The sequence below is a fragment of the Misgurnus anguillicaudatus genome, chromosome 21 (genome assembly GCF_027580225.2).
Source record: "Misgurnus anguillicaudatus chromosome 21, ASM2758022v2, whole genome shotgun sequence".
NCBI lineage: Eukaryota > Metazoa > Chordata > Actinopteri > Cypriniformes > Cobitidae > Misgurnus > Misgurnus anguillicaudatus.
Window position 1 is genome coordinate 22946740 of NC_073357.2, and position 11256 is coordinate 22957995.

The 11256-nt window shown below is 33.4% G+C and overlaps 3 protein-coding genes across 5 annotated transcripts; 1 reads left to right on the forward strand and 2 right to left on the reverse strand.

Moving 5' to 3' along the window:
* Positions 1 to 209: 209 nt before the first annotated feature.
* LOC129438613 (E3 ubiquitin-protein ligase TRIM21-like) lies at positions 210 to 5523 on the forward strand. Its single transcript, XM_055197421.2, has 7 exons — positions 210 to 309; positions 1794 to 2338; positions 2431 to 2526; positions 2890 to 3105; positions 3195 to 3333; positions 3455 to 3490; positions 4855 to 5523. The coding sequence occupies exons 2-7, from the start codon at positions 1796 to 1798 to the stop codon at positions 5400 to 5402; spliced, it is 1578 nt and encodes a 525-aa protein (XP_055053396.2). The 5' UTR covers positions 210 to 309; positions 1794 to 1795; the 3' UTR covers positions 5403 to 5523.
* Positions 5524 to 6562: 1039 nt separating this feature from the next.
* On the reverse strand, positions 6563 to 9946 carry LOC129438631 (uncharacterized). 3 transcript variants are annotated; one of them, XM_073859852.1, is made up of 10 exons: positions 9842 to 9946; positions 9591 to 9674; positions 8998 to 9105; positions 8781 to 8908; positions 8097 to 8167; positions 7848 to 7973; positions 7421 to 7516; positions 7160 to 7288; positions 6940 to 7068; positions 6563 to 6821 (listed from the first exon to the last, which is right to left on the reverse strand). In XM_073859852.1, the coding sequence occupies exons 2-10, from the start codon at positions 9608 to 9610 to the stop codon at positions 6798 to 6800; spliced, it is 831 nt and encodes a 276-aa protein (XP_073715953.1). In that variant the 5' UTR covers positions 9611 to 9674; positions 9842 to 9946; the 3' UTR covers positions 6563 to 6797. The 3 variants fall into 3 exon arrangements, with proteins under 3 accessions (XP_073715953.1, XP_073715954.1, XP_073715952.1); XM_073859853.1 differs by lacking the exon at positions 9591 to 9674 and having other exon boundaries at positions 9842 to 9938; XM_073859851.1 differs by lacking the exons at positions 9591 to 9674; positions 9842 to 9946 and having other exon boundaries at positions 8998 to 9348.
* An 84-nt stretch (positions 9947 to 10030) lies between these two features.
* Positions 10031 to 10947, reverse strand: LOC129438658 (uncharacterized). Its single transcript, XM_055197482.2, has 2 exons — positions 10733 to 10947; positions 10031 to 10605 (listed from the first exon to the last, which is right to left on the reverse strand). The coding sequence occupies exons 1-2, from the start codon at positions 10875 to 10877 to the stop codon at positions 10475 to 10477; spliced, it is 276 nt and encodes a 91-aa protein (XP_055053457.2). The 5' UTR covers positions 10878 to 10947; the 3' UTR covers positions 10031 to 10474.
* Positions 10948 to 11256: the final 309 nt, after the last annotated feature.

Sequence of the window (11256 nt, forward strand, 5' to 3'; positions counted from 1 at the left end):
TCGGTGAGTTGCGTTTGTGACAAAAATATGTTTGTAAATATTATTTTTATATCTGTTTTTGTGTAGGCTACATTCTAACGTATACTATATTTGTGGAACTCAATGTATTCATATGTGAATTTTTTTTTTCTCAAACGCTTTGCGTTTATTTGTGAATTGTAATCGTAATTTATTTGTGAATATAAACTCAAAATATCTAAGCGCCGCCTCCAACAGAGTTTCGTTTTAGACGGGGATTCGGCAGGTGCAGCTTTATTCCTGCTTTCACTGGACGATATCTTACAACTGAAAATAAAACTACTGTGTCTGGTGAGTAAAAAGAAAGAATAGAATAAACAGTCCTGTAAAAAACATGCTAACGAATCAAATAGCAGTTTAGAAGCATCAAAATGTGATGAAAACCATTTGTGTTACTATGAGTTTAATCTTTACATGTTCTTACTCAGCGGATATTAAAAGTAGCCCCTTTAAGGCTGTAGAAGTTTCTTTACATTATGATTTAATTAATGTTAAAAAAGGAAAATCACTTAAATAACTTAAATGGGTTTTCACAAGCATTGTCACATAGGCTATACTGTTTTGGATTTGTTTGGACTTACTATTTGGTTGTTATGAAGAGTGTAAAATGCGTGTGATTGTTTCAATCATAACACAAGATCTGACAAGAAGTTATACCAAATAATTAGATTTGTAAAATGTACAATATTTTTTCTGAACACTTTGTCATGCATCAAAGGACGGTTTTGATCTGAACAGGTTGAACAGGTTTTGGTGATATTTTGTGGTATTTCCATTTCCACAATAGGCAAATGTGACACACCTACTTTGTGGCACACCTGCATGGCAAGTGAAGTGAGTTAGTATTCACAATTTAAATGTTTGTCTGCCATGTATTTTGAATTATATATTATGCATGTGCATGTGGGGGTCACTATTGATTGAATAGGTCACTATTGCATTGTATGTTTGAGTTTAGGGTCATGAAAATATAAGTTGCAGGTGTCTGGCAAAGTTCTTCAGGTTTTCTTCCAGAATTTGCCTGTATTTTACTGCAGTTAGTTTAACATTCACCCTAATTGTTTTCTTCTTTTAAGGGCCATTGAAAGGCATGTATGATGCCTTTAATATTTAATATGATGTGTTTCTATTAATTGACTAAATGTTTGATTGCTAGATTGTTGAAAAAAAAGTAAATACAATTTTATTAAATTATATCTATGAGGACAATAAAATCTTAAATAACAACCTACTAGGGCCACACGTTATATCAAAACTACTTATTCAGATAATGTTTTCTTTTCCTAGAAAGAATGTGATACATGTATGTTGTTATATAGTTTGCAGTCAAATATACATTTAAAAATATTTTTTTATTATTCAAACTGATTTTACAATCTTAAAGCATTATTGTATCACATATCATATCGCATCATTTACCACATTTGTCTTCAATATCTTGCAGCCCTAAATAATACTATATTCTATATCCAATATACTATATATTTAATAATTTTCAGGTAATGTACACTGAAAAAAATGATTCAATTTCCTCAATTTCGATCAATTTACTAAATCTTTTTAAGATAAGTGGTCACAATCAATTTATTTAAGCTACATTTAAACAAAAGTTTTTGGAATTTTTTTGTTTTTCTAATTTTTTTGTAAATTGAATGATTTTTTTTTCAGTGAAAGCTATACTTATAACAATATATAAATACATTTGACTTTAAAGAGCATAAGCATTTTAATTCTTTATTTACTTACTGTGATGAATCTGTCTGTATTTTTTTGAGAAATGGCTTCTTCTAGTGATTTTATATCTGAAGAGCAGCTTACATGTTCTATATGTTTGGACGTTTTCAACGATCCTGTAACCACTGCATGTGGACATAACTTTTGTATGGACTGCATCAGAAAACACAGGGATGCTCGTCTAGATTCAAAGTGTCCACTGTGTGGGTTTAAATTGGATTTGAGAACAGATTTTAAAATAAATACAACAATTAAAGAAATTGCAGAGAGCATTAAAAGAAAACGGATCCAGGAGTCTGAAGTGACCTGTGATAGTTGCCCAAAGAAGAAGCGGATTGCTGTCAAGTCGTGTTTAGATTGTGAAACCTCTTTCTGTGAGAGTCACTTGGAGCCCCATAAAACGGCAAAAAATCTCATGAAGCACAAACTGATTAATCCTGTGGAGAATCTGGATGATTACATTTGCCGAAAACATCACAAACCTCTGGAACATTACTGTAAAGACGATCAAATACCTGTCTGTTCCTTTTGTGTAGAAAGTGACCACAGGGATCATGACACAGTTCACGTTGAGAAGGACAGTTTGGTAATATGCATTATAGTATTCAGGTTTTTAAATTGTTTCATTTTTTTATTTCAGGAGACTGAAATCATTGAAACATGTATTTATCTCTACAGAACCTCGTGATGAATGAAAAGTCTGCAGTGCAGCAGAAAATCCAGGACAGAGGGCAGAAAATTAAAGAGATTAGACATTCAATAAGGTTTAACAAAGTAAGTGGTATTGTCTCTGACCCAAATTTGATAATGGTTTCTTTTTTATTGTTGGAGATATTTCCATGTGATGCTTTTAAGGTGGTAAAAACTTTCAACCATGTTAACATCCACACTCTCAGAAAAAAGCTGTCACTGGGGCGGTACCTCTTAAAAAGGTCCTAACATGTACCATTTTGGTAAAGATATTTACATTTGAGGTGCCCATATTCACCTTTTAGGTACAAAAGTGTACTTTTTAAAAAGGTACCACCCCAGTGACAGCTTTCGTACCTTCTTGTATCTTTTTTCTAGTGCACAAGGCTATTATTGTATTGTGCTGTGATGATGTTTATGAACTTTTACTTTCACAACCTTTACCAGCAAGCCAAAGAAAAAGAGATTGAGGAGAACAGTAAGTTTTTCAAGCATGTTTTTGAGAGATGTAATGCAGAACTGGAGGAAGAAATGGAGGAGAAGCATACAGAAACAGAGAGACGAGCCAAAGAGCTCATCAATGAGCTGGACCAAGAGATCATGAAATTAAAGGAAAAACAAACTAAACTGGAGCAACTCTCACATCCTTTGGATTTTATACAGGTAAGTGTCATTCTTATTGCTCCATATTATGCAGCATATCAAAGTCAAACATGTACATGCCCTTAATGATCTGATTTACTTTATTTTAGGTTATCAAACTTCAGCGTGACCCCTTATGTAACAGCCGCTCAACTAACATCAGCATCAGTGTTCATGAACACGGGGCTATTTTGAGGAAAACCATAGCAAAGCTTCAGAACATATTAGATGAGAAAATAAGAGAAACTGGTAAAAATATTCACCATGTTACCAATTATAGCATGCACCCATTAACCAGACAAAACTGATTTTTTTCATTAGTTCATTAAATTCATGAAATAAAATGTTTTCATCTGTAATTCTGTTCTAGTTTCCAGAGAGCTGCGGAGTATACAACGTTATGCAGGTATAAAAATCTACTTGACTTTTTTAAATGTTTGACTTAAAGGTTCTTTGCCACTAAATTAAACGACTGTAAAAATGTATCAGATTAATTTTTTTTTAAATTTTTTTCCATAAATCTACAAAACTACCAAATGTTTCCAAAGATGTCATGATTTTAACTCTTTTATTGCCAAGTTCATAAGTGATGCCACTGATTTGAGGAAAAAACACACAAAATGACTGATTTTCAATATAAAAAGTGATTGTGGACTGTATTTTTTCACCTTTTTCACAGTCTTGGGCATGCCAAAGATTGGTAAAAACATTGATGCACAACTTTGATGCATTTTTAGTTTTTGTGTAGCATCAGTTTTTATTTTTTTCTCCCTCATTTATTGTTTGTGGCTGTTTTTGCCCCATTGACTTCCATTATAATAACATTTTTTGATTGCAGAGCCATGACACCATGTGGTCATGCATTCTTGATTCTTTGTGAGTTTTCCTTTTGCAAGGAGGTAGGATTTGTAATTTTTACTGTTGAACGTCATGTGGCACCATTAACCCTTTAGTAGCCAGTGCAAAAACAGAGCTTGTTGTTTTTGCATTTTGGTTCAGATTTTTTTCACACAGACGCGCACACGCACTCACGCTCACACTTACATAGTGATCAACAGTAAAAATTATACATTTTACCTCTTTGCAAAAGGTAAAACCACAAAGAATCAAAAATGCATGATAACAAGGTGTCATGGCTCTGCAATCAAAAAATGTTGTTATAATGGAAGTCAATGGGGCAAAAATGGCCACAAACAATAAATGAGGGAGAAAAAATTAAATTTGATGCTGCACAAAAACTAAAAATGCATCAAAGCCAATGTTTTTACTAATCTTTTACATGCCCAAGACTGTGAAAAAGATCCAGTCCACAATCACTTTTTACATTGAAAATCGGTCATTTTGTGTGTTTTTTTCTTCCCCTAAATCAGTGACACCACTTATAAACTTGGAGTTAAAATAAATTTTTGTAAACATTTGGTAGTGTTGATCAGTACTGAGGTTGATTAACAGATTTATGGAAAAAAAAGAAAAAAAAAAAAGAAATTCATCTGATACATTTTTACAGCAGTTTAATTTAGTGGCCATTTAAGTACATTTGCCCACAGAATATTGTTAAGGTTTTGAATTTTTTAAAATAATTTTCTTAAAATATCTGTAAATATAAGATTGGTCACCAAATTCACTTTATTTGCTGAAACACTGAGAGAGTTGTGGCCAAATTAAGACTAAAAAATAACAAAAATGGCCTATAAGGGTTAAATTGTTTCACTAACTTGAAGGCAAGTTTAAATTTGGTTACATTTTCTTTTACTTTTCATAATTTTACAGTGGATGTGACATTTGATCCAGACACAGCTTATCCTGAACTCATGTTGTCTGATGACAGAAAAAAGGTTTGGAATGCGGGAATACCGCAGAAGGTTCCTGAAAACCCAGAACGCTTTGATTATTGCTCATGTGTCTTAGGAAAGGAAGGTTTCTCCTCACAGAATTTTTATTATGAGGTAGACGTCAGGGGGAAGACAGAATGGGATTTGGGTGTGGTAACAGAATCTGCAAACAGGAAAGGGGAGATTGAAATGGACCCTGAAAATGGATTTTGGACAGTATGGCTGAGAAAAACAGATGAGTATGCAGCAAATGATGTCAACCCTGTCTCTCTTACATTAAAAGAGAAGCCAGTGAAAGTAGGAGTGTTTGTGGATTTTGAAAGGGGTCTGATCTCCTTTTATGATGTTGAAGCCAAGTATCACATTTATTCTTTTACTGGGCAGACGTTTGCTGAAAAACTCTATCCATACTTCAGTCCTGGAGAACATGAGGAGGGGGAGAATTCACAGCCTATGATCATCACACCTGTTGACTTTACTGAATAAAACAAGTGGAAATATTCAAATTTTATTTTATTTAATGTCACAATATGCTTTGTGATATAAGATAATGTTAAGATATGTTGTTTATTTTCGGTGGTAACTTAACAACAATATATTTATTAATTGAAATACATTAATTTTTCATTATTTTGTTATTTTCCCAAAAATGAATTTGCCAATACCAAAATAACCTGTAAATGGCCCACAATGCTTAAAAATGAACAATAAAGAAAATTGTACACGTTTATATGAGTGGCACCTGAGAATATCTTACACAAAGTAAATCAAATTGAAAACATAAGATTAATAGTATTGTCATGAACCTTCTATATACACCTAAAAAAAGTCAGTAGGCCTTCCTTTGTTTGTTGTCTGCAAGACATAAAACCCATTTGCCTTACAATCCTGATAAGAACCAGATTTAACGTTGTGCTTTTAGGGACTTTTTTGCTTTCATAATTGGCTTTTTAAAAGTGCAGTAGGTGTCTTTGTTATCTTTCACCATCTTGATGAGTTGCTCAACCACTTCTGGAACCTGTTTGTGACCATTAATGTCAATCACATGGTACCTATTTTTACAAGCACATACCACTTTTTTGACTTTCTTGTGTTTGTAGATCAATTTGTCAACATCTTTAAATTCTCTGCCCTTTGTGAAGATAATCATCATGTGTTTAACAATCCCAGGACCGAGTCGTTTTTTAATGTTATGAAAAAGACCTTGCTGGTCCTTGCTGAATTTGGATATTGGTGCTACCCAAAGAATCACATTAGGGCCAGGGTAACATAACTTAACACATCTCTTAAGTGCATCTGCCCAACTCACTGGGGTTAGGCGAAAAAGATTCGGAGTGTCCACAACAGTGATATTATTAATCGTCTCTTCCATGACAGTTTCCGATCCATATTTGGGAAATAATGGGAAGTAATTCCCACCAAGGATGAGGTTACCTACTGAACTTTTCCCAGAGCCGGGTGGCCCTAGCAGAAGGATCCTCAGATGTGATGCTGTAGGTCTGCCAATCGGACTCAAAGCGGCAGTGTTCTTATTTTTGGATTTATCAACTGCAAAATAGATTTAAATTCATGAGTTTTTTTTAAAACAACCTATTTTAGCTATTTTTAAATATTTCTCTTTTTAGTACCTTTTCTGAACATCAACATGTATGATAGCCTTGAGCTGTCAAAAAGAAAAAAAATCCTATTAATGGACTTGTCAGACTTTTATATCCAAAGGATACATTATATCTGATGTATATCCAAGGTTTGCATTATATCTATTTATGCATTCCCTGGTGTTGCTAGTGCCATACACTGCCAGTTATTAAGCTACAGGAACAGAAAGCATTTTAAAGAAATTAACCTTTTAAATATTACAGAAAGATTCATAAAAAGCACTCACCCATGCAGTGAAACTTCTGACTAAAGTAAGATTCAAATAAAAAACACATATCACATAAATATGAATTATGCTGACCTTACTCGAAATCAATTCTATTATCATATTATTCATTGTTAATGTCAAGCATTATTAATCTACCTCCCAAACAGCGTGGTCATCAAAACTGTACCATTTCTGATTTTCATAAGATTTGATGAGAGCCTCGTAGTGTCCCCCACTGTATACGCCTTTGTGGTTGACAACAGCATACAGATCATATTTTTCATCCTGCAAAAGACGTTTTTCCTTTACAAATAAGATCACAGAATTTTATTTTAGCACAAAACTGATTTAAGCTTATTGTATTATTTAGCTGTACCCCAATGTTCAGGCTTAAAGGTACATCAAGTGCACATGTGTTCTTCACATATCTCATCTGCATGTAGTCAAAGTCAAACCTCTTCACTTGAAGAGTGAGAACAGTGGGGTACTCTTCTATTTCGCTCCACTATAGGTGTACAAAATACAGAAAATTAATCTTGCATATTTAAAACAGTTCATAAATTCAATATATTGAATCTGCTTATTAGTCAATGGTGGAAGTTGAACACCTTCCTCTCTTTTTGCATTAATTACTCACAGTCTCTGTTTCAGTTTTTTGGTCACACCTGTCACAATACATCCAGTCTTCCTGGTCTAAGCTTGAATGTTTAAAGAAAGTATCCAGACATTTTTCCTTTGAGGTTAAACGAAATAAACAAAGATTAGGGGAAAGCAGAACAACAACATCATACTTGACACATAGCCTAAATTTTGTTTTGGATATCTGCTGATGGGCAAACTAAAAAAAATGATTGGTTGAATTTAATCAATTTTTTGAGGTAAGTGGTTGCAATCAATTTATTTAAGCTACATTTAAACAAACAAAAAAAAAGATTATTGAAGTAAAATAAAATATAAAACTTTTGTTTAAATGTAGCTTAAATAAATTGATTGCAACCACTTACCTTGAAAAATTGATTAAATTCAATGAATAATTTTTTTCAGTGCATGATTTGTTTCCTTACCACTGTATGCTGCTCATTATTTTCATCCTCGATGGGCATAAGTATTGAGATGAAGGAGTTGGTTTTCTTGTTGATTTGGTCACACACTATGCACTTTGTTATGTTTCTTATTTTACCTTCAAAGACCTGTAAAGAAATAAACTGGCAATATTGTATATCAAATATCCTTTTACAGCAATAACACTACATTGTTTATTCAGTAGACATTTTATTTAAATCGATGTAGTCTCAAGTGAAAAATAGGCCTACCTTAGAGACACGTGTACCAGCTGCTTTTAAAATTTTCCGATAATACTCCACGGCATCTTGTTGCTCAAAAACTTGACGTTATATTGATGAGTAAACGAAAAACAACCAGTTACGAAAAGAACATACATAGAAAAGTTCATCATATATTAAAGGGGCCATGGCATGAAAATCTGACTTTTTCCATGTTTAAGTGCTATGATTGGGTCCCCAGTGCTTCTATCAACCCAGAAAATGATGTCATAAGGAGCTCTTATTATAATAATACCGCCCCTTAATTTGCACTATCCAACCACAGCACTGCCATTTAGTGCAGAGAAAAGCACAATTGAGCTTTAATTGCAACAAACCACCATCATTGTGATCAGTGTTTGAATTTCATCAGCTCATTTCCATTTTAAAGGACACACCCAAAACAGCACATTTTTGCACACACCTACAAAGTGGCAATTTTAACATTCTATAATAAATTATTTATATGGTATTTTGAGCTTTATGTGCTCTGGGGACACCAGAGATTTATTTGACATCTTAAAAAAGTCTTGTGCCATGGCCCATTTAAAATTACCTTAGCCTACTGTTTTTTTTTAATTATATTTTATTATAACCATTCGACCCGTATCATACTTTTGCTTATTTTTTTAATTAAAGCATTTGATCTGTAACTGTGTATGTATTTTAACCTACCGTTTTGTATGCCAAGGCTGGTGATTACTCCTTCAGTAGTTGCTACATTTTCGGAAAGTTGTTTAAATAGCTTTTGAAGTTGTAACAACAGATTTTCTTCTCCACAACCTCCAAGGGCTTTTTCATAACTAAATTTATCAGGGACAATTCCAGTAGTAGAAGAAAATTTAGTAGCTTACTGTAAAAGTAAGTAAATAATAATAATAATAAATAATACCTCTCCACTGCATCCCTGAAGTCTTTTGTCATAAATAGACATTGCAATACTGCATTCAAGTAACAGGTGGCACCTTGATTTTTCATGCCATAATATTGAACTTCATTCCTGAATAAACAGGTTAACAGCCGTGTCTCGTGAGAACAACTTAACGTGGACATGTAGATATAAAGTTTATTTTCATTCGTCATATATTTACTTGACATTTTCTTTTATCTCATACAAGCCAATCTCAAATGTAATTTCGAGGATTATATATAATAGAGGTTTCATACTGACAATCTCGTGAGGAACAAGGTATTTCAGGTATTCGAATAACCACCACATCAAAATAGGCAACACACGCACACGCGCGCTCTCTCTCTCTCTCTCACACACACGCACACGCACACACACGAAACAAATATGTGATCAGTAAGCATTAACAATATGTTTTACATTACTCATAAGTTACGCAAATAGTAGTTGAAATTACTTATTAAATTTAAAAATTAAAATTAAAGACATTATATATTTTTAACTAGGCTAAACTGATTATACAAGTAATTTCAACAACTATTTGCCTAACTTATGTTTTAAGGAAGTTACCCCACTTGTCATGAAATCGACTCATGTCGGTTGATAGGCTAATCCGAAGATTCTTCCTGAGTTGATAATCTCATCCAGACGTGCATCTGCTGTTGCATTTATATATTACGTTTAATCACTTTTTTTGTTTAAATGCATTCAATAACATTTTCATTTCTAACCAGGTTTACGTACATAAAGCCTATCGAGAATCTCGGAAATCATGTTATGGTAAAATTAAATGAAATTAGAATACGCATAGGCAATCACAACTTACTTGAGACGAAATTTGACTTCTAGAATACGGAAATACAGCTTAAAACTTTTACAATTTCGTTAGTATTAACACGCACTGTAAGAATGATTTTCTTTCCAAGGCAAGTTACAGTTTTACTTTCGATTTTAATGTAATTGCACTTGCAAGGGAGGCTGACCAGTAAACAAAACCAAAATTACGCCACAGATGATCATTTTGTTTACCATTTTATTACAGTGAACTACTGTCATCCCTTGAGTTTTAAGAAAACATTAGGCTACCATATAGTCAACTGAAGCTATAACAATCAAAGACAGAAAATAAAAAAAACTGAGCCAGCTTCCTTCCAGTCAAACCAGTCTTAAGACTGTTACATTTATAATAATATCTCGCTATGATTTTGATCTTCAACATGATATGCAGAATTAGGCTATACAAATGCAGAATTATGATCATCTGTGTCAATAGATCATATACACAGGTGACACAGTAAGTGTTTCATTTACAAAAAGTCAAAGCTACTTGTGAAACCAAATTTACCGACAGCAAAAGTAGCCTAGTGGTGAAAAAATATTTTGGTAAAAAGGTTACATTTTGACGAGATGTTTCAGTCTTTTTAGACCAAAAATCCCCGTCTTAGCATTTTAGCATGATTTAGAATCCTCCGGGAAGACGTAAGACGACGAACAGAGTGGAGTGGTCCTCAATTTGGTGATCTGAAAACTTATCATTGTCTTCTAGCTGTTTATCTGTATACAGCAGTCTCAGAGACGATAGATCATCTCCTAGTGATAAGACAAAAGGTTATGACAGCGGCTTAGAACATAAACGAATACAGTAAAAAACTTATACTGCGACATATTTAACGCGATTGTAATTTTATATTTAATATTTTTTCAAGTTTAATCATACCTGCTTGACCTGGCAATTTTGCCGCAAGTTTCTTTTTGAATTCCAAAACAGTTGTATTGTTGAATTCTTCCAGTGAATTCGCAACATCGACTGTCTTCTTCTCCCCCTTTATTCCAACCACCGCGATCTGGTAAATCTTTCCCATTTTAAGAGAACTTCTAACAAGTCTGTGGCCAACAATGTTACGAATAATGAATATAGTGCAACTTTCAGTTTCATGTTATGTTGCTGGTTTGGAGGTGTGCTGCCGATATAAACTAAATGTCTTCTTCATGCATCAGTCGGTATTTAGTGTGACCTCTCTTGGCACGAAACACATCTTGAGCTTTTTTTGAGGAAACTAAAATCATTTGATTAGAATTAGAAATTGGGATTTAATTTCATTTGGGTTCAAGAGATCCTGCTAGCTGCCTGCTATTGCTTAAGTGGAAGGGGAGTTTACCCTAAATACACTTCAGCTTATTATACTGTTTTTAACACTACTTACAAATTTCCAGTATATCCTGGTTGTATTCTAATAAAGA

Excerpts from the sequence above, each read along its gene's own strand:
- LOC129438613 (XM_055197421.2), top strand. The coding sequence starts at position 1,796 with ATGGCTTCTTCTAGTGATTTTATATCTGAAGAGCAGCTTACATGTTCT. Across the intron at positions 2,339-2,430 it reads ACGTTGAGAAGGACAGTTTG|AACCTCGTGATGAATGAAAA; the intron begins GTAATATGCATT and ends TTATCTCTACAG. Across the intron at positions 3,491-4,854 it reads GAGTATACAACGTTATGCAG|TGGATGTGACATTTGATCCA; the intron begins GTATAAAAATCT and ends ATAATTTTACAG.
- LOC129438631 (XM_073859851.1), bottom strand. The coding sequence starts at position 9,203 with ATGTCAAGTAAATATATGACGAATGAAAATAAACTTTATATCTACATG. Across the intron at positions 8,168-8,780 it reads CAGCCTTGGCATACAAAACG|TTTTTGAGCAACAAGATGCC; the intron begins GTAGGTTAAAAT and ends TATAACGTCAAG. Across the intron at positions 6,822-6,939 it reads ATGACCACGCTGTTTGGGAG|TCAGAAGTTTCACTGCATGG; the intron begins GTAGATTAATAA and ends ATCTTACTTTAG.
- LOC129438658 (XM_055197482.2), bottom strand. The coding sequence starts at position 10,877 with ATGGGAAAGATTTACCAGATCGCGGTGGTTGGAATAAAGGGGGAGAAG. Across the intron at positions 10,606-10,732 it reads AAAATTGCCAGGTCAAGCAG|GAGATGATCTATCGTCTCTG; the intron begins GTATGATTAAAC and ends TCTTATCACTAG.